Source organism: Homarus americanus, unplaced genomic scaffold (assembly GCF_018991925.1).
Source record: "Homarus americanus isolate GMGI-L3 unplaced genomic scaffold, GMGI_Hamer_2.0 scaffold24694, whole genome shotgun sequence".
In the NCBI taxonomy this organism is placed as follows: domain Eukaryota; kingdom Metazoa; phylum Arthropoda; class Malacostraca; order Decapoda; family Nephropidae; genus Homarus; species Homarus americanus.
In genome coordinates this window covers 7,888,867-7,909,919 of record NW_024732780.1, presented here as the reverse complement: position 1 = coordinate 7,909,919, position 21,053 = coordinate 7,888,867, and the positions used below count along the sequence as shown (strand labels likewise).

The following is a 21,053-nucleotide window of genomic DNA, read 5'->3' as shown; positions in this document are numbered from 1 at the left end:
TTTCTTGAGTGATGCTAGGAGTGAGCTGAGAACGTCTGGCCCTGTGAGCTGAGAAGTCCAGAGTACTATTGAGTCCAGGAAGCTGTGAGTTGAGTCTAGGACACTGTGAGCTGAGGAGGCCACAGACTCGTCAACATGAAGACTCCTTGAACCATCTCTCACCCTCCCTCACCCCCTACCCCTCCCTCTCCCCCTACCTCTCCCTCACCCTCCACCCCTCCCTCACCCTCTACCCCTCCCTCACCCCCTGCCCCTCCCTCACCCTCTACCCCCTCCCTACCCTCCCTCATCCTCTACCCTCCTCCACCCTCCCTCACCCCCTCACCCTCCCTCACCCTTCACACACACACACCTCTACTCTTACGCCATTTTTACCCGGACGTCCTTGATCCTCCCCTTGCACCTCCTCCTCCAACCTCCTCCTCCAACCTTCATTACCTCACACTTGATCCCCCACTCGACTTCGTGCTTGACCTCTCACTCCACCTCACACTCGATCTGGGGACCTCTGACGCCATGTCCGTTATCTGCCAAACGTTCGTACAGAATACTTGGAGGAAAGACTTATGTTCTAACTGTTTCAAGTCCAAGGAGGAGCATGGAGTAGGAGTAAGAGACACAGAGAGTAAAGATGGAAAACTATTAGGTGGAGGAGGAGGTGTGAGTTTATCCTTGAGGAGCAGGACGGGGGTGGAAGGTTTGAGTGGAGGAGGTGGTTCGAGGAGGTACATAGGGGTGGCTGGCGGCGTGTATCAGCGGGGTTACTACAATAACTCGTGGAAATCTATCATGATCGATCAGACAGATACCAACACTGACACCACTAATCTCAAGTCTCCTGGGCTCATTAAAGGCATGTCGAGCTTAGTGAGCCAAGAGAACGAGAAGAATCTGTTGTTGAGTGATATGGTCGACTCAGAGGACAGTACCGATACCCTGAGGAGCTCCAGGTTACTCCGGCAGGTGAAGACGACGCAGAGTGAGGCGAGACTCCTGTCGGAACTGTTGGAGAGTAAGAGTGACAGAGAAGAGAAGGTGGAGAGTGATAAAGAGGAGGTGAAGTGTAGAGAGGATAAGGGAGACGTAAGTAGCGATCTGGGGTCTGAGGCGAGTCATGATGGCAGTACCGCTTCGTCTGCTACTTCGTCAGCGTGTTCCTATGAGGTGTCTTGCTCGGCGGCCAATAGTGACACCGCTTCCCTAAAGAGTGAGGCAGGGAGTGACCAATCAGCTGAGGAGAAGGGAGAGGACAGCGTGGTCAGGGAGAACAATCACCTTACACTTGAGAGGAAAGAGTTCGTCCCCCCTGTCAGTATCGTCAAGACCCCAGGCCAGTTTAGGAGTAAGCGAGGCTCCATAAGCTTTAACCCACAGCTTGAGGAAGTTATCGGCTATGGTGGTGACGTAGATTATTCCGACGGTGAAGACGACTTTGACGATGATGACGACGAGGATTACGACGACCTGACTGAGTTGACCCCAGACGAGCGGGTGTTAAGGCAACTGACGGACAAGAACACCGACTTCAACTCCGACAACGACAACCTGAAGAAGGACATTGAGGAACTACTTCCCTCCGTCAAGGAACTGGAGGAGAAGAGGAAGATGATCATAGCGGAGATAGAAGAACTGGAGAGACTAGGGAGAGAAAATAGAATGAAGAACGAGAGAGACAAACAGGAAGAGAAGAAAGAAGACAAACATGAAGAGAAGAAAGAAGACAAACAAGAAGGTAAAGTAAAGTTAAAACGTTCATCTCCCCTCGTGTCGACCAAGCCGCTGATCGCCCGCAACAACAACGAACTGAGGGTAAACCAGGTCCTGCCCATGAAGAACGGGGAGGTGGTGAGGACTGGGCTCACGGGGGACGCCGAGGAGATCCCCCTCAAGGGCATCAAGCCAAAGTACGTCGCCAGGGAGGAGGAGATGATAGAGAAGACCAGTTCCCCGCACCAGCAACTCAAGTCCAGCGCCGAGAAGATCACCTCCATTGATGACATATATCACTCAGGGGACGCCAAGAAGGTCAGGGTCACGTCCATAGATGATGTCTGTGTGTCGGGCGTGGACGAGACAGTCAAATCCGCCGAGTGTAGTCCTGTCACCCAGTCAAAGGTCACGAAGATTACTGATGTGGTGCCTCAGGTAGCCAAACAAACTGTTAACTCAGCTGTTACGTCAAAATCGAGTCTTCCTTCACCAGGTGTGGCAGCGACAGGTGGGGTTCTCTCAGCCCAGAAGGTAAACCAAACTCAGAATGGTGTTGTGAGTGAGAGGCTGAACAACACCGTCAAGTCTTCAGGAGAAAGTGGAACAAAGGTCAACAGTGATGCAAAAGACCCGCCTAAAAAAGTCCCCCCTGTGTCAGCCCCCAGGAAGTCTCTCATGAATCAGTCACAAACAGCAGGGGACCCAACCTACCACCAGGCCAACACCACCACCACACAACACCGCAAGACCTCCCCAAAATCAAGTCCTCCTGAGCCTCGGGTTACCCCAAGTCCCACAACAAGTAGCAATTCTCCCTCACCTACGGAACGTCACACAAATGGAGCAGCAGCACAGCCTGAAACGTCGCCAGGAACTAAAGTAACACCAGAGAGCAGAAATTCACTCAAGTCAACTTTAGTGCAGCAGACACTTAATGCAGCCGTGAAGTCCGTCTTAGAGAAGAAGCTTAAAGATAATAATGGTAAGTCTGACAGCCAAGAGGACATTATCAAGGCTCAGTCACGGCCCAGTCCTCTAGATGTTGATAAGTCACGTGTTGGAGGTACCTCTTATACCTCAACCTCCACCAACCACCCTCCAACCTCCACCAATCACCACTCTACAGCCTCCACCAACCACCCTCCAACCTCCACCAATCACCACTCTACAGCCTCCACTAACCACCCTCCAACCTCCACCAATCATCACTCTACAGCCTCCACCAACCACCCTCCAACCTCCACCAATCACCACTCTACAGCCTCCACCAACCACCCTCCAACCTCCACCAATCACCACTCTACAGCCTCCACCAGCCACCCTCCAACCTCCACCAATCACCACTCTACAGCCTCCACTAACCACCCTCCAACCTCCACCAATCACCACTCACAGCCTCCACCAACCACCCTCCAACCTCCACCAATCACCACTCTACAGCCTCCACCAACCACCCTCCAACCTCCACAATCACCACTCTACAGCCTCCACCAACCACCCTCAACCTCCACCAATCACCACTCTACAGCCTCCACCAACCACCCTCCAACCTCAGCCTCCACTAACCACCTCCACAGCCTCCACCATCCAGCCTCCACCAATCACCACTCTACAGCCTCCACTAACCACCCCAACCTCCACCAATCACAGCCACTAACCACCCTCCAACTCCACCAATCACCCACTCTACAGCCTCCACCCAACCACCAATCTCCAGCCCACCAACCACCCTCCAACCTCCACCAATCACCACTCTACAGCCTCCACTAACCACCCTCTAACCTCCACCAATCACCACTCTACAGCCTCCACCAACCACCCTCCAACCTCCGCCCATCTCCCTGACACACCCAATACCCCGCCCACCCAGACACCTTCAGTAGCCAGCAGAACTCCGACAGATCAAAATACCCCCGAGGGTTGTGTTAATCCTCACCGTCAGGCAGCAGGCGCCCCCAAGACCTCAGGTAGTCAGGGCACGTCAGAGTCTCCCACAACTTCGTCAAAAATTCACAAAAACCAATCTAATCAAAATCCTTCAGAGGCCTCAAGAAGTTTACCTGACCAGAGTGTTGAGGAAGTTGTCAGTAGAGCTCCGAGTCAGAGTCAGTCAGAGCATCCGAAGACTCAATCTGACTCACCGAGGACTACAGTTAGTCACAACCACGTGACGGCTTCAAGAACCTCATCTAACCAGAGTGTTCCAGAGACGCCAAGGACTCCGTGTAGTGAGTCAGGGAACGGCAAGACCCCCGCCAGCCGCCAGGGGAGCACCTCCAGCCTCATGACCACCTTCGGCACCCCTGTAGTGTTCACCTCCACCACCCCACAGAGCTCCTTCCTCCACTCCTCACCCCGCAACATGTATGATGACACCTACAGCTCCCCCTCCACCATGCACACCCCGGAGACGACAGACTTCCTGAAGGAGATCAAATCACAGCCGGAGGTGCCAGCGCCGACGGCAGGGATCCAAAAGTCTGCTCTCTATGCCTCGACGTCTTGCCTCAAGGGCCTCCCCGGGGCTAAGCCAGTCATCACACCCAAACCTCCTAAGTTAAAGGATAAACCGAAGGTCCCGTTCAAGCCTTCGGGCAGCAGCCCCAGGATATACGCCACTCCGTCACCTGTCACCCCCAAGGTGTCCATCGGCAGCCTCTCGGGGGCCATCTCAACACCTAACCTTGTCACACTGAGTACAGACGACAGGAGCGACACAGTCTCTACCGCGTCGGGAACCTCAGAGGCGTCCTCCTCACAATCACACCCAGATGGTAGGCCAGAGGTGCTGTACAGAGTGACGCCTGAACACAAGAAGCCGCCACCCACCATCCAGGCGCCCGCTATACCCTCTCCCAGTGGACGCCAGCAGGTGGAAGCTGTCTACGACATCCCCGTCACCCTCGCCTCCAGGGTGTCGTCCACGCCAGACACCACGCAGGAGGAGCTGAAGAAGGACGACGACGCCACGATTTACCACGAGATTGACGACAGCATCAGCGTCCCTGAGGTGAGTCAAGGGTCGCCGACCACCTCATCAGGGTCGCCCTCTGAGTCTATCTACTCCCCGTCTTCAGCCCCCCGTCAGGAGTCCACCAGATGCCAGTCGAGGTCCACCTTCGAGGCCAACCGTTCCTTGCTTTCTGCCGCCCTCGACTTCGGTACCAAAGCCACAAGGTCGAGTGCTAGTAAGCGTCTTGCTCCTCGACCTCCGGCGGAAGAGGGCGAGGAAGACTGTAAGACGGAGGAGCCGCCTGAGGGAGCCACGCCGGTGGTGACTCAGTCCTCACTGCCCTCGGAAACATCTCCACCACAGGACTCTCTTGAAGGAGTCGACCAAGACACTACTGTGGCCGCCCCGACACCTGCTGACAACAAAGATGGTGAGTCCTACTCCTCCTTCACCGACGACTTTGATGACGACGACGAGGAAGAGGAAGCCCAGCCGACCTTGAGGAAGGCTGAGAGGTCGTCGTCAGCCATCCCCTTCTACAGGAACTCCATCGGGCCCATCGTGACCCATGATACTAAAGGTGAGCCTCTCCTCCTGACGGTGTGTGTGTGTGTGTGTGTGTGTGATAATAATAATTAACGGCTTATTGAAGGAGCATGGCAGGCAGAAGGCTGAAAATATACAGTTACATAATTGGGGAATGGGTCACTTGATTGACCAATAATATACAAGTAACATAAGTGATACAAATATAATATATAATAACTAGGTGGGGAGAAGCTCAAACTACAGGGCATTTCAACATAGTGACAGTGCAAGGAGTAAGATTGACGGAGTGAATACATTTGTTGATTACAAGTTATTGATAATTTTTACAGTGGTTGGGACTGTGTGTGTGTGCACCACCTGAGACCCAGTAACGACACAGCTCCTTCTCCCCATGCAGGTATCTACGACAGTCCCACCTCCTTAGGTATAGTGACCACAAGCCCGAGGGGTAGTGAGGTGTACCAAGTTCCCAGCCTGGTGCCCTCGGGGTGTCCTGGGGGCGCCTACACCAAGCCCCAGGCCTCTCGCTCTCACTCCGTCCCCCGGGCCAGTGACCACATAGTTAACATCGACCACACCTTGTCGGGAGCGGGGATACCTGCCTCTTCCTCCTCCTCCTCCAAGTTTAGCTTCGGCAGATCAGGTGAGTCGAGGAGGAGCGTGTGTGTGTTTAAGGGAGTACTCTGTCTGTCTCTCTCTCTCTCACACACACACCCTCTCACCCTCCCTCTCCTCTCCCTCAGGTTTCTTCCGTCCGTCCTCGCCTCCTACGGTTAAGCGAGACTCGAGCAGCTCAGATCGAGGGCGAGACCGCAGCAACAAGAAGACGTCGTCCTCGAGGTTCTCACTCAAGAAGCTGCTGCGGCTGGGTAGCGGGAAGGACGAGGAGAAGAAGAGTCACAAGGAACAAGAGAAACGCCTTCACAGGGAGAACAAGAAAGGCAGACTCACTATTATACATCCTCTTGACTACAACCAGAACGGTGTTGAGGTGGGTGTTGTGTGTGCTGTAGTGGTGTTGTAGTGGAGGTGTTATAGTGGTGTGTTGTATCTGTGTATTAAGGTATGTTGTGTATAAGACGTACTGTAGTATATGTACAGTATGTGTGTTAACCCGAAACAAACAATCTTTACACACCTCTCAGTCTCATTTATCATGTTTTTAAGTTTTCATTATTTGGACAAGTCTAAAAACAAACACAAAAAAAACAGAACTACTTTATCTTTCACTGTCTCCATAACACCAGTCAGTAATTTGTGTGTCTTTCCTCTCGTGTGTTCGCCAGGTGATCGCCAGGCCAGAGAAGACATCGCCCATCTACGACTACACGGGGATTTACGGTTATATCCCGCCACCGCAGCTGAGTGCCAAGCTGGAGGACGCTTATGCCTCCATCACACAGGTAAGTGAGAGAGAGGGGGGGGGGGAAGAGAGAGAATGAGGAAGATAGAGAGATGAGAAAGAGAGAGATAGACAGGAGGGATGAGAGGGGGGAAGAAAGAGAGAAGGGGGAACTAGAGAGAGGGGGAGAAAGATGATGATGATGAAGCTAACATGTGGGGGGTTCTGCTGCAGGCGTCGGCGGTGCAGGCCTCCCCCGCGCCCTCCCTGGCTAGCAAGAGATCAGAGAGTTCCGCTGAGGCCTCCCACGGGTCGTCTTGGGGACATCCACACCCTACAACATCATCGTCAATAGGTGGAGCTGCAGGAACCACCATACCAGCTACTGCAGGGGTCGTATCATCCCTCCCACCAGCCACCACCATCACCACCACCTCCCTCACCACAATAAACACCGCGTCATTCACCACCACGCCCTCTAACGTCACATCCGTCACCACATCAACCTGTGTACCCATCTATGCTACCAGTCCTATGGCGACGGTGATGACCACAGCCTCCCCACCACCCACCACTACTGCCCTGGAGAAGCGTAGTTCGTTCCTAAGGAGAGTAAGTATTAGTGAATATTATCTATATATATATTGACCTAACCTAACAACCCCTCTGATATATCTTTTTCGTGGGACCTAAAATACTTGTGTTATGTACCTCAGTGAGAGTTAGTGTTCAGGAGTGTATGTTCATGCTGAAATGTATACCTGCATTGTTTATATACAGTACAAGCTTATCCAATTATAAACCTGCATGATAATTTTACTGATTATTATTATTATTACTATTATTATTATTTTTATTATTATTATTATTATTATTACAGGAAGCAGCTATTGAAAGAAGAGAATCAGGCTCTAGTTATACCAGCGCTAATATCACCACCACCACCTCACATAACCTGGGCTTCAACTCAGAGGGTAAGTGTTCTATCAGTAATGTCAGTTATCAGTGTTGTAGATTATACTGACCCTCTTATTATTATACTGACACCCTTGTATTTCAGTGTTTCATGTTTTAAATCGTAAGTAGTTGTTTTTTTATTGTTATTTATCTCAGTGCCTAATATGGCGTCTTTACCTGCTTAAACTTACCTCACCTTACCCCTTCCAGGTAGCTTTAGGGTGTATAATCAGATGAAATAAACGGGGAGGGGGCTAATTTCCAGGTGATCCCGGATTAGACTGTACACCATAGAGAGAGAGAAAGTTACTGTGTACAGGTCAGGTGTGTGTGTGTGTGTGTGTGTGTGTGTGTGTGTGTATCGTACAGGTGTGTAGGTGTTGCAGGAATGCTACACCCTGTTACCTGGTAGAGCCAACGCCCCTCCCCTCCCCTCCCCACCCATCCCTCCATCACCCTCACCACTCCTTCACCCTCACCCCTCCTTCACCCTCACCACTCACCTCCCTTCACCACTCACCTCCCTTCACCCTCACCACTCCCTTCACCCTCACCACTCACCTCCCTTCACCTCTCACCTTCATTCAACGCCTTTGTGCAATTTTTTTTTGTTATGGAGAGAGAATATATCACTATTATCAAGATGAACTACATTGTACAGTGTTACATTATGGAGAGAGAGAGAGAGAGAGAGAGAGAGAGAGAGAGCACTATTACCAGGATGAACTTGAGTATCAACAGAATATATTGTTACAGTAGAGTCTCTGGGTCACACAGCACTGCCGCTCACTGAGTCTTCATACATCATTTACCCCCGAGAGAAGCATTATGGAAGCTGCATACCTTAAATCCTAATAAGTTGTTGTTCTTATTGGCCCCAACTTAATCTAACCACACCTAATCTAACAGTCTAACCAAACCAAATTTAATCTAACCAAACTGTTGTTGAATTAAGACTTAAGAGAACTTGCTGTACTTAGGTTTGGTTAGGGCATATTAGGACCAGGAGTCTTACTTGTAGTGGGTAAGACATCGGCCGCAGCCTTGCCGACGCCGTAACTCTCATCGTTCACTCCTGTAGGTCGCCCCAAGCCGCCGCCACCACCCAGAAAGGTGTCCCTGGAGACCGGCCAAACCTATGACATTTATTCCTCTCTCGCCGACCTCCACACGCCCTCACGCCCACACCACCACAACTCTCCCACGCCCACCACCGACACGCCCTCGCGGCCCCAGCGTCCGCCCCCGCCCACACGCACGCCCAGTAATGCAGGCACCAAGTCAGGTCCGCCCAGACCTGAGCCACCCAGGCTGGGCAGGGATTCTGTCTATGCTAATTTGGGTGAGTGAATCTTGTTTTGTTGTTGTTTGTGCAGGAGTGTGTTTGTTGGTGGGTTTCAGGGGAGTGTGTTTGTTTGCAAAGGAGTGTATGTGTGATTGAAGGAGTGTATGTGTGTTTGTACAGGTGTGTGTGTGTGTGTGTGTGTGTGTGTGTGTGTGTGTAGTGTAGTGTGTGAGTGGTAATGTTTGTATGAATGACCACCCCCAACTTGTAACCTAGCATGACACTTCCTTATGCCACAGGTGACGTCCGCGCCCCCATCACTCCCCGCAAGCCAGGGAGGACAGCCAGCATCCGAGGAGAGGACGACAGGGAAAAGAGACGAGCACCACAGCCCCCTCAGTCCTTCCAGGTGAGCTCGGGTCGTCTTGCTCCCTCATGTTACCCAAAGATTCAGGATATTGTTACTGGGATCTGTGATTTACCTGTCATCTCTTAGGAGGACAGATATAATGCAAGACCTTCCCCTTAGTCCGCCTACACCTCCTTACCCTAGTTTCAGCTCTTTATCTCAAAACTGTGTAAATGCATAAGGAACACACACACACACACACACAGTACAGTACATTGAGTCTAACTAAAATCCAATATAACCTGAAAATTCGCCCTCTAGCTAATTTTACCTAATAATTAAACACCCTAATACTTTATTGGCTATGTGATTAAGTTAGGTTAGGTTAGGGTTGTTAATTTGAAGGTGAAATAATCTAGGGGTTAAATCTTCAGGTGATCTATTTATTAGAATGTTTAATCAAATTCTCACCTATTTTCTGTGACCCTCAATGATATATATATACAGCCTCAGGTACCAACAATGTGAATACTGCTGTAGAGAGATAAAGGGCTGGGAACTGTTTTAATTAGCACCCAAGAGCTGAGAGCCACAGTGTTGGATACATGACACAGGTACAACATAGAACTACAGTAGTACAATACTCTCTCCCAATGCCAGACTAATTCTTGTAAGTCCTGTCCATTATTAGGAGTATTCTGTTATTGAGAAGGTTTACTGTATTCATTCCTGTATTGGGAGGGTTTACTGCATTCATTCCTGTATTGAGAGGGTTTACTGTACACTGACTCCTCGGTGCCCAACAGCAAGCCGTGCACGAAGCAGCTCAGCAGGCAGCAGCACAGAGACTAATCAAACACCAGAAACAAGACAGTACGAGCAGCAGTTGTAGCAGCATCACCAGTTCTAGAGCGGCCAAGGGTCCTGCACCAGCGAGACCACACCAGCCTCACTACACCAACAGCGACTATGAGACTGTCGGGAGAGATGACGCCACTAATGTGAGTCACCTGAAGGTATTTTTTTTGGTAGGACTTTTGTGTCTGTTGTACTGTATGTATGTATGTATGTATGTATGTATTATTGAATGTATGTATAAGAAGGTTTAGTATTTGAGTCCTGAGAGTTAGGTAGGGTTAATCCTCTGTTAACTAGATTGTATAGAGTAGCATTAACATATTTGATTAAAAAATGCTGTAGATAATGCTGTAACCACATAGTATTGCCTGTAGTATAAAGCTGGAGCTACATTAATAAACTAGCAGTGCTATTAGTATGACCCCCTATTATACCATCGCAGTAATGTAACTCTCTGCAACCTTCACGCTTCTCTGCTTTTTATTCACGATTTGATCTTCCTCGTTTATTTTGCCATTTTCCTGTTTTCATTTTGTCCTTTCTAATTTCCTTTTCTTTAATTTCTCACTCATATTTCACTCGCTTATTCACACATTGTATTATAAAGACTAAAATTTACCTCGAGGAACCTCCTAACACACTGACCTAACCTGCACTAACGATACGAACACCAAACAGTACGGCGTTGCTTTGCGGTCACCCTCGCCTGTTCTCTACGATGCTCCTCTTCCCCCCGAGGCACGACCCAAGTCACCCCAAGACATTCACACACCTGATGGATACATTATCCCAGCACAGCCTCCCTTGTCCACCATGGTGAGACTAGTACCTAACTGCATGACGTTCTTAATCGGATTTTTGTTATGCTAAATGTCACTTTACTGAGATTTTATATATTAGTACATTTGCTTCTGTACATTACTTATATCCTTAGTGATATGGAAGCCCATTGTAAGTAAAAATAAATTAAGAGGAAAGGTAAAAACTGACGGAACAGTTTAGTAGTTGAATATTCTTGTAGATAGTCAGTATTACTCAGCCTGATGTTCAACCCTCTTCACCACAGGACGTAATTTTTAACATTCCATTTGGTTAATACTGTATGAGACAATATTCTTCATTCCATAGAGAGACCCCCCTGTACAGCAAGAGTTAACTTGAGGCTGAGAAAGTTCCTTGAGATGAGATAATTAACTTGTACAGTGTATATGAGTGAGTCTTCAGTGCACATAATTCTTAGGCTAGAACTGTGAGGTTTTCTACCCTGGTGATGGTACAGGTGTGAAACTGTGTAAAGTGTCATTAATAATCCCAGGTAATGACGTAGAAGGTGAGGGTTGTGTGAGGTGCAGTACAGGTAAAGAGAGAGACAAGATGTGAGAATACAGCCGATGGTGATAGTGTGGTGGTGAGTGTTGGTGATGAGTGGTTGTGGTGATGGTGTAGTGTAAGTGGTGATGGTGTAGTGTAAGTGGTGATGGTGGTGGTGAGTGGTGATGATGGTGATGATGGTGAGTGGTGGTGCTGAAGTGTGAGCACAATATTACACAAGAGCTTGAGTGGGGGACTTGTACAATAGACGGTCGCCTTCCTCAGTAGTACCTCCATACAAGTCTAATGATCATGATACAGTATACAGTATATTCTCAACTACTAAACATTACTTTATTACTCAACACTGCCAGGTGACCCAGATCAGTGTAGGATCCTCCACGTGTACAGTGTTGTCTTCCTCGAGTTACACTGAAGAGGTTTACCAGACACCGCGGGGAGTCTATCAGGTGAGCTGCTCTTGATGTGTGTGTCAGAGGCTCTTATTAGCTTCTCTATACTCAGTTGTTTTCGTGAGTCTAAGGCCTTCATCACAAGAAAAAAAGACTTGCAAGAGTTAAAAGATATATATTTTGTTGCCATATTTGCTATTTCTTACACTCACAGCGGATTGAATAACAACGTACAGAATCTCATTATATTTTAGTTGCTGGTCACCTCCCCAGCTTTAAGCATAAGGCATCTTGTGATGTTACAGACTAGTGTGGGAACTCAGTCTGACTAACACAGGCAACATGACATTTAGACACTGAGTAACATGGAGGTAGTACTGTGTCAGGAGGATTTAGAATTACTCAGCAGAAACAAAATAATTCCATGATGGTTTAATTGACTAATGCCATTCACAAATCAGTTTCTTCTCTTATAAGTAGAGGTGTTGGAGATAATGAAAGAGAGATTCAGATAAATATTCACTAAGAGTTTACTTCTTCTGTGTAGTAAAGGTTATACATCATGAAGCATATTGTTCTTGTTGTTATGATGGTATTACTGTTATTAACCAATTATCCAACAATAATTAAACTATGAGACGTAAAGTAAAATTTTGAGACGTCACTGATTACTTTATTGACCACCACCCTCCTCCTCCTCCTCCTCCTCCTCCTCACACACGTAAGTTTGTATTACAGACTGAAGACACAACCTCTGCCCCGTCTTCACGCCAGGAGAAGACAGGTCGTCTGAGCGTTCGTCGTGCCTCAGCAATGACGCACAGAAGTCTGGAAGATCAATACGGTGCCGTAATCTCCGCCAATCTCGAAGCTCTCTCCAACCTGTTAGATCAAGTAAGGTTTAATACTGTTAACATAATGACCAGCAAGCCTCTTACTCTTTGAAATAAATGACTTGATATTAGTACATTTTACAAGAATAATAATAATGATAATACAACTGTAATAATATAGTAGCCTGTTAGTATTGTACTGTTTGACATTATCTCCACACTTAAGCTGTCCACGAACTGTTGTCCTGTGGGGTACGAGGAAGTCAGTTCAGGAGTCTATCGGTGGGAAGACATTACCATAGACGACGACATAATAGTAGGCGCCGGCCACCGCTTGTTTTACGTTGGAGTAGCTCGGGGCCGGGACGTGGTTCTCATGCTCACCCCAGAAACCAAAGTGGATGCTCATCACCTCTTAACTCCTATACCTCTCGCTACCTTCAAAGACAACCTCCCCAGCCACCTGCTCTCTCATAAATACATTACGCGAGGAAAGTCAACGCCTGGTAAGTACAGGGACGTCTAATTTTAGTATTTTATTTGGCAAACTCAAGATAATTTATTCACTTAAGAGGTGACACTCTACACATGGAGTTATTGTGGTTTTGTCTGTGTTTTATTAAGTATGCATGGCAGTAGGTTTTTTCAGGCAAGTAAAACTGTATTTTTTGCAGGGATTGTGTGGGTTTTACCGTCCATAAGTTTAACAACAATGAGAACGTTGGCAGAAGAAGAGTGTTTGCGGTTATCAGCTGTTCCGGCAGAGTGGGAGCGTAACACCTGCCTCCTCCTCCTCCAGCTGGTGACGGGCCTCAAGCAGCTGCAGGCGCAGGGTGTAGAAGAAACCTGTATTGATCTGACTCTTGTAGTTAGAGGGAGTCGAGCAAAGGGACAAGATTGTGATCCCAGGTTAATACTTGTGCCTCCCACAGAGACAGGTGGGTGACCAAGGTCCAGTGTGAACCAGCACTGGAAGCTGTAGGATCAGTCTTTCTCTGGCAAACCCTTTGCATATGTGGTTTAAACTTCCCTCTGTACATGGGATTAGGGAATTACCAATTGAGACTTGATAGTATGATTGACAGTATCATAACTAGAGAAAAACTAGCCATTATCCTCCTTATGTTTATGTTAATAACTACCAAACTTCGTTCTTAAACACAACGTACTTCATCCCAGCTTGTTCTCCCAGGTACTGCTCTCATGTCTCTGTGTCAGTGTGCTGCAGCAGTGACCTTACTGCTCATGGGGGTGGACGACCCACTAGAGTGTGCAAGAGAAGGCAACTTCACCATCCCTGATCCAGTTCCCTCCCAACACGCCTTCAACATTCTCCTACAGATACTTGGTCAGGAGAGAGCAGGATCACTCACACAGGTTAGACCATCACAGTCATTTTGTCAACCCACAAACAAATATGAAGGTACAGTACAATTCCTTATCTTATTTTAAAAGATTCTCAGAAGTAAAAACTGTATATATCCAGTTATACATACTACTCATGTTATCCCTTTATAACTGGAGTACTGTAGTAGACTGGTTGGCTTCAGTCGCTATGAGTAAATCATGAATTCAATAATATATTAATACATTTCTAAATACAGTCAACATAATAAAGTGCTGTATTGTACTGTATACTGTCCGTGATAAATTTTCTAGCATAGTTTTATATGTTTTACTCTGATCTGCTGTTGTATTGTAGAAGGTCTTTAAAACTGATTCTTCCACACTGTTACTGTGGTGAATATTGTGTAATTTTGAGTTTATATTTTTCACTTCACAGCGTACATGTATCAGCTTGGTGTGGCTGTATTAATTTATATATGGGAATTTTCATGTAATTTTTTCCTGCACTTGAATGTTCATGATTTTACAGGTTAAATGTGTATTAGAAGTCCTCCTGTTTGGCCCTGACAGCTCTGGATGTGATGCCAAAGAGGGTGAAGAAGTTGAGGAAGTTTTACAGAGATGGCTCGACCTGGAGAGAGCGACAGTCCTTCACTCACTCATCCGGGGACCTTTAGAGTCCTCGGTGCTCACTAAGTTCCATCTCCTTTTCCTTGTTAGAACAAATTCAAGAGTCCTTCGGGAAACTTTAAAACTCTTAGGAGATCCAGAGGTTACCACTTTTTGATTATATTATAACAATTGGTACCTCGGTTGAGGAGGGGAACTATCCAAATTCATCATTCATGATGCTCCTAATACTAGAGAACAGCTGCCCATGTTTACACACTGTTTCTAGTACTGGAGAAAGGCTACCTCAAATATAGCTTCTCTGCTGTAAGCTGTGTGGGGGAGGGGGGTAGAGGAATACTGTACACACTATGTTGTCTTGTGAGATACAAAAACTTACCTATGGATGTATGAGCATGTTGGGACACTATGTTTACATGTCTGTGTATAATTTATTCAGTACTGTACTACAAGATTGCTATTCAGGCAACAGGAACTGAAGGTTGAGTTTATGCCTCCATTAGTCCAGTGTCTGCAGTACAGTAATACCCAACACTGTTTGCCGACGTATTTGTCCTTTTATTACAGTATGACAATTTAGAATAATATTTTGACAAGTATGAAGAAAGTCTGGTACAATAACAGTACTAACGTGCTCTGTAAATACTGGGCGACTATTGACTGGTATGCATAACTCTTCACCAAATGGCTTTACTGTATGTATATTTTGAACAATAAGATACCATAGACTTACTGTGAGCTTTGCAACCATGTGATAACTTATATTAGTTGATGCAAGTGACATCTGAGAAGTGGTTTGTGATTTTCTCTGAATGGGGGATGGCTTGTGCCACGTCTCAGGTGGTGTGTGTCACATCTCAGGTGGCGTGTGTCACATCTCAGGTGGTGTATGTCATATCTCAGGTGGTGTATGTCACATCTCAGGTGGCGTGTGCCACATCTCCGTATCCTGCATGTAATTTGACAATCAATTTACAAAGATCAATATAAATAAATTTGAACAAACTTTTAACAGATGTACTTGCAAAATGCTCTTATGGTTCTTGGGAGTGTAAGTCCATGAATGATAATCAAACAAAGTCTGTCTTCCTTACTCAAGTGTCATGCTAAAATCAAAACTGTTACTTCTTTATGTTGTCTTGTTATCTACTGTCCACTCTGTCAACCACCTCATCATAAGGAACCTCACTGAAGCCTTGTTACACTGTTCAGAAACAATTATGTACTTAATGTAAGTTTTTCTCGCTGGAAGATTTTTCCCCACAACAGATGTCTCCATAATCTGCCCGAGAATTTGTTTGACATTTTTAGTATTTTACCTTCGGGAGGGGGAGAGGCAAGGGAATGACAAGAAGTCTGATTCATATTGCCTCACTATTACTGTAGAGAAAGGCTGTGTTAGTCAATGTACCACCTTCCCTTGTGTGTGTGTGTGTCATGATGGGCGGTGTGTTGGACGATTATTGGATATACTGTACATTATAAAGTGGTAAATATTATCTTGTCAGGGAAATTCTAGGCAATATTAAGGTGTGTATTCTTAGTAGTGTTCTATATAATAATGAACATCTCCGGTGAAAGAACAAGTAGTACAGTACAGTATTGCCAAGTACTGTACACTGTAATTAAGTGTATGAAAGTGCATAGTTCATGGGTAAACAGATCACTACTAGAAACACACACCTTATGTTGGTAACTCTTAACAGTTTATATATACAGTAGTAACCATTCCTCGTACTGCCGCCAAGTGACCTGTACCGGGTAACTGTAAATTAATCAAACCTCTGTAACTTGAGATAAACCTTTTTTTTCATACAGTATCCAACAGTAAGCCTTGTAACATTAGTCAGTAGAAGAGTTGGTAGGTGCTCCAAAATTCTGTCCCTCACTATTGAAACTGCGGGACTCCTGTAAATTAATCATCTCTAAGGTTTAATGGACAAATGTCATTTAATATTTTGAAACTTTCTAAGTAAACAAAAATATATGTAGAAAGATATTATTTGAAGTCAGTGTCGTCCTTAGATTAGTTTTAGAACAACAACTTTGTGATGAAAAACTCTCATATTTAATATTTGAACAAGTTAGAACCAGCTGCTGTACAGTACTGGGCTTCATTGTTTGACAGGTTCAACTTTTCTCTTCCTTACAATATCTTTATTTGTCAAGCTTTGTGTATATATTGTAGATGGTGTGTATCTGTATGTATATTGTAAATATCATTCATACTCTTCCTGGTCATGTATAAGTGATCCATGAAGTATACTGGTCAACTGTATTACCATTATGGTGCATTTTATTTACTTTTTAAAACTACAGCAAGAATAACTTATGAAAATTCTAACAACATTATGTTAATGGAATAAACTGGTTATTGGAACAACACTTTTGTTCAGCCTTTTACTATTACTGTCTATAGTATGTCCCAGTGGCTTGGTATGCTGTGAATATAACACACAGAAGGAGGCAGCATACACAAATCTCCGCTGCTCGTGCTCACCTAGCGCTATATCATGTCACGTCCAGAAAATGCCTCAAATTTCTACATATCATAGTAACTTCTTTCTGTTTAATATACTGGAGGGGGGGGATAGAACACCCCTCCACCCCCCCTTCCCCCACTCCCAACCCCCACCTCCCCAAATAAGGAGATTAGGTAAGACTGATGTTTTTGGCCAAAAATTTGATTTTGCTGAAAATCTCAGTACATGCACTCCTGAGCATGCTGATTGCAAACTATGACCCTCGTTTCGATTGAGGGATAATTAGTGGCCCTAATGAGGTTTGGAATATTTTTAGGACTTTTTCAATGCTAATTACTAGCCAACTATGGATTTCCCAGGTGAGATTTTGGTGTTTTTGTGTTCTGGAAGTAATTAATTGGTTAATCCCCTCAAATTCCAATTCCGAGAGAAGCGCCCTTCCAAGGGAAAACCGCATCCACAGCAGCGTTGCTTCACAGCAGTCAGTCAGCACAACACCCCAACTTATGTTTTCCTGTTGGATATTTCTTCTCCTTTATATTGTTCATGGTGCTATGATACTGGAAATGCGATGGGCAGTGTATTTATTTAGCGTCATATATCCCTCCCATTGTTCTAAATAGTGCAAAAACAACTGCCCCCAGGACCCCTACCAGCAGTGCCCCCTCCCAGGAGTCCCATAGCTTGCTTGGTAGTATTGTCATATATACAGTATATTATATATCCAGCAATTCCTTACTTAATGGTGATTGGTGGACTAAAATGTTAATCCACCGAATAACAGCCAATAGGAGAACAGAGCAGTCAGTCAGCACAACACCCCAACTTATGTTTTCCTGTTGGATATTTCTTCTCCATTACATTGCTCATGGTGCTATGATACTGGAAATGCGATGGGCAGTGTATTTATTTAGCGTCATATCTCCCTCCCATTGTTCTAAATAGTGCAAAAACAACTGCCCCCAGGGGCCCTACAGAGACAGTACTGCCTCGGTCCATGAAATTTGCCCTATCAGGTGCAGCGTCCCTACAGGCCCTACCAGAGGTGTTGGGGTCCCCAGGGGATCTCCCTTGGGTGTCGGGGCCCTAAGGGACGACGGATCTTTCAGGGGCTTTCCCGGGGGAAGCGTCATCCTAGGGACCTTCCAAGGGACAATGGCATCCTCAGCAGCCTTGCCAGGAGTGATGGGGCCCCCAGGGACCTCTTACGGAGTTGGTGCCCTCAGCAGCACTAGCAGGGGTGGTGGCGCCAGCAGGTTCCCTCCAGGGTCGCGTCCCTATGGGTCATCTCACAAGGCAGTGGAGTCCCAGGGACCCTGCAAGGGACGCTGGTGCTCAGGGCCTGCCAGGATCAGTGGTCTACAAGGGACTCTGCATGGGGCAGTGGTGCCCCAGTGACCCTCTAGGAATTAACCCCAGGGGCCCAACAAAGTGCCTCCCACAGGTCCCATAGCTTGGTAGTATTGTCATATATACAGTATAGTATATATCCAGCAATTCCTTACTTAATGGTGATTGGTGGACTAAAATGTTAATCCACCGAATAACAGCCAATAGGAGAACAGAGCAGTCAGTCAGCACAACACCCCAACTTATGTTTTCCTGTTGGATATTTCGTCTCCTTTACATTGCTCATGGTGCTATGATACTGGAAATGCGATGGGCAGTGTGTTTTTTAACGTCATATCTCCTCCCAGTGTTCTAAATAGTGCAAAAACAACTGCCTCCAGGGTCCTACAGAGACAGTACTGCCTCGGTCCGAAATTTGCCCTATCAAGTGCAGCGTCCTACAGGCCCTGCCAGATTTAGGGGTCCCAAGGGGTTCTCCCATGGGTGTCGGGGCCCTAAGGGATGACGGATCTTTCAGGGGGCTTTCAGGGAAGTGGCATCCTAGGGACCTTCCAATGGACAATGGCATCCTCAGCAGCCTTACCAGGAGCGATGACGCCCGGGGGACCTCTTACGGGAGTTGGCGCCCTCATCAGCACCAGCAGAGGGGTGGTGGCCCCTGGGATTCCCTCCCAGGGTCAGCGGCGCCCTATGGGCCCTCTCAAAGGCAGTGGAGTCCCCAGGGACCCTGCAAGGGACGCTGGTGCTAACAGGGCCCTGCCAGTGATAGTAGTGCCACCAGGGACTCTGCCTGGGGCAGTGGTGGCCTCCGTGACCCTCTAGGGGCAGTTGCGCCCCAGGGCCCTACCGACCCCCTCAGGTCCATAGCTTGCTTTAGTATTGTTCCATACATATAGTATATCCCACAATTCCTTACCTAAGAACTTCATATTTTTGAGTACATTTTGCATTCATCCAGTAATCCCTTAGCAAACCCTGAGGAGAGCCCCTGGGGCATCGCTGCCTATAAGGAGAGCCTGTGGGCGACGCCACCCCGCGCCCCGGGGCGACGTTACCCCTGGCCGGGCGCCTGGGGGCGCTACCACACACCTGAGAGGTCCCTTGGGGCACCGGTGCCTCTGGGAGGGACACTGTGGGCGCCACCGCACCTGAGAAGGCCCTGCGCCACCGCCCCAGGTAGGGCCCCTGGGAGCGCTGCCACCCTTGCCAGGGACCCTGAGGGCACCGACACCCCTGTCAGAGCCCCAAGAGCGACGCACCTGGTAGGGCACATGGGAGGACCCAGGGGCACTATCACTGGATTGACCGTGGGGGCAGTTGTTTTTGCACATTTAGAACAATGGGAGATATGAATAAATACTCCGCCCATCGCATTTCTCGAGTATCACACCATGAACAATGTAAAGAGAATAAATATCCAACAGGAAAACATAAGTTGGGGTGTTGTGCTGACTGACTGCTCTGTTCTCCTATTGGCTGATATTTGCATTTACATTTTAGTCCACCAATCACAGTTAAGTAAGGATTGCTGGACGATGCAATATGCTAGACACTACCACCAAAAGCTATAGGTCTCCAGTTAGGAACGCCTGTGTAGGCACCTGGGAAGGCCCATGAGGGTAGCGCCGCCCCTTGGGGCGCCACCACCTCTGGAAGGTCCCCTGGGGCACTGCTGACCCTGAAGGAGCCCCTAGGCATCGCTGCCCATAAGAAGAGCCCCCTGGGGGAGGCTACCCTTGGCGTGCCCATGGGCGCCACCACACCTGAGAGCTCCCTGGGCACCAGTGCCCTGAGGAGAGCCCCTGGGGGCATTGCTGCAGCAAAGAAGAGCCCTGGGGCGACGTTACCTCTTGGCGGTCCCCTGGGGTGACGTTACCCCTTGGCGGTCCCATGGGGCAACGACCCTTGCGGGCACCTGTGGAAACGTTACCCCTGGAGGGCCCCTGGGGCGCCACCACACCTGGAGAGGTCCCCTGGGGGCACCGGTGCCCGAGGGAACCTGTGGTCGCCACCACACCGAAGGCCCCTGGTGCGCTCACCGCCCTGGCAGGGCTCCTGGATTGCCGCCACCCTTGTAAGGGCCCCTGGGGTCGCTGACACCCCTGGGAGAGCCCCAAGATCGATGCACCTGGTAGGGCAAATGGGAGTGCCCCAGGCGCACTATCACTGGATTGACCGTGGGGCAGTTGTTTTTGCACATTTAGAACAATGGGAGATATGAATAAATACTCCGCCCATCGCATTTCCAGTATCATCACACCATGAACAATGTAAAGGAGAATAAATATCCAACAGGAAAACATAAGTTGGGGTGTTGTGCTGACTGACTACTCTGTTCTCCTATTGGCTGATATTTGCATTTACATTTTAGTCCACCAATCACAGTTAAGTAAGGATTGCTGGACGATGCAATAATGCATCTAAACTACCACCCAAAGCTATATGTCTCCAGGTAGTGGAGGCCTCTGGTAGGGCCCTGGGAAGGCCCCCAGGGTACCGTCGCCCCTTGGGGCGCCACTGCTTGGATGGTCCCCTGGGGCACGGCTGACCCTGAGGAGAGCCCCTGGGGCACGCGCCCATAAGGAGAGCCCCTGTGGACGACGTTACCTCTTGGCGGCCCCTGGGGCGACGTTACCTTGGCCGGCGCCTGGGGGCGCTACCACACCTGAGGGTCCCTTGGGGA

At 47.9% G+C, this 21,053-nt stretch overlaps 1 protein-coding gene across 3 annotated transcripts; it reads left to right on the top strand.

Annotated features, from left to right (window-relative positions):
- Window positions 1-318: 318 nt before the first annotated feature.
- Window positions 319-16,917, top strand: LOC121869035 (mucin-5AC-like). Of its 3 annotated transcripts, XM_042370115.1 has the most exons (17): window positions 319-2,889; window positions 3,434-5,243; window positions 5,610-5,855; window positions 5,956-6,203; window positions 6,499-6,615; window positions 6,789-7,166; window positions 7,435-7,528; window positions 8,593-8,853; window positions 9,096-9,205; window positions 9,952-10,146; window positions 10,682-10,819; window positions 11,689-11,784; window positions 12,466-12,621; window positions 12,787-13,066; window positions 13,235-13,498; window positions 13,753-13,937; window positions 14,437-16,917. In XM_042370115.1, the coding sequence occupies exons 1-17, from the start codon at window positions 517-519 to the stop codon at window positions 14,692-14,694; spliced, it is 7,209 nt and encodes a 2,402-aa protein (XP_042226049.1). In that variant the 5' UTR covers window positions 319-516; the 3' UTR covers window positions 14,695-16,917. The 3 variants fall into 3 exon arrangements, with proteins under 3 accessions (XP_042226049.1, XP_042226050.1, XP_042226051.1); XM_042370116.1 differs by lacking the exon at window positions 10,682-10,819; XM_042370117.1 differs by lacking the exons at window positions 10,682-10,819; window positions 11,689-11,784.
- The last annotated feature ends 4,136 nt before the right edge of the window (window positions 16,918-21,053 follow it).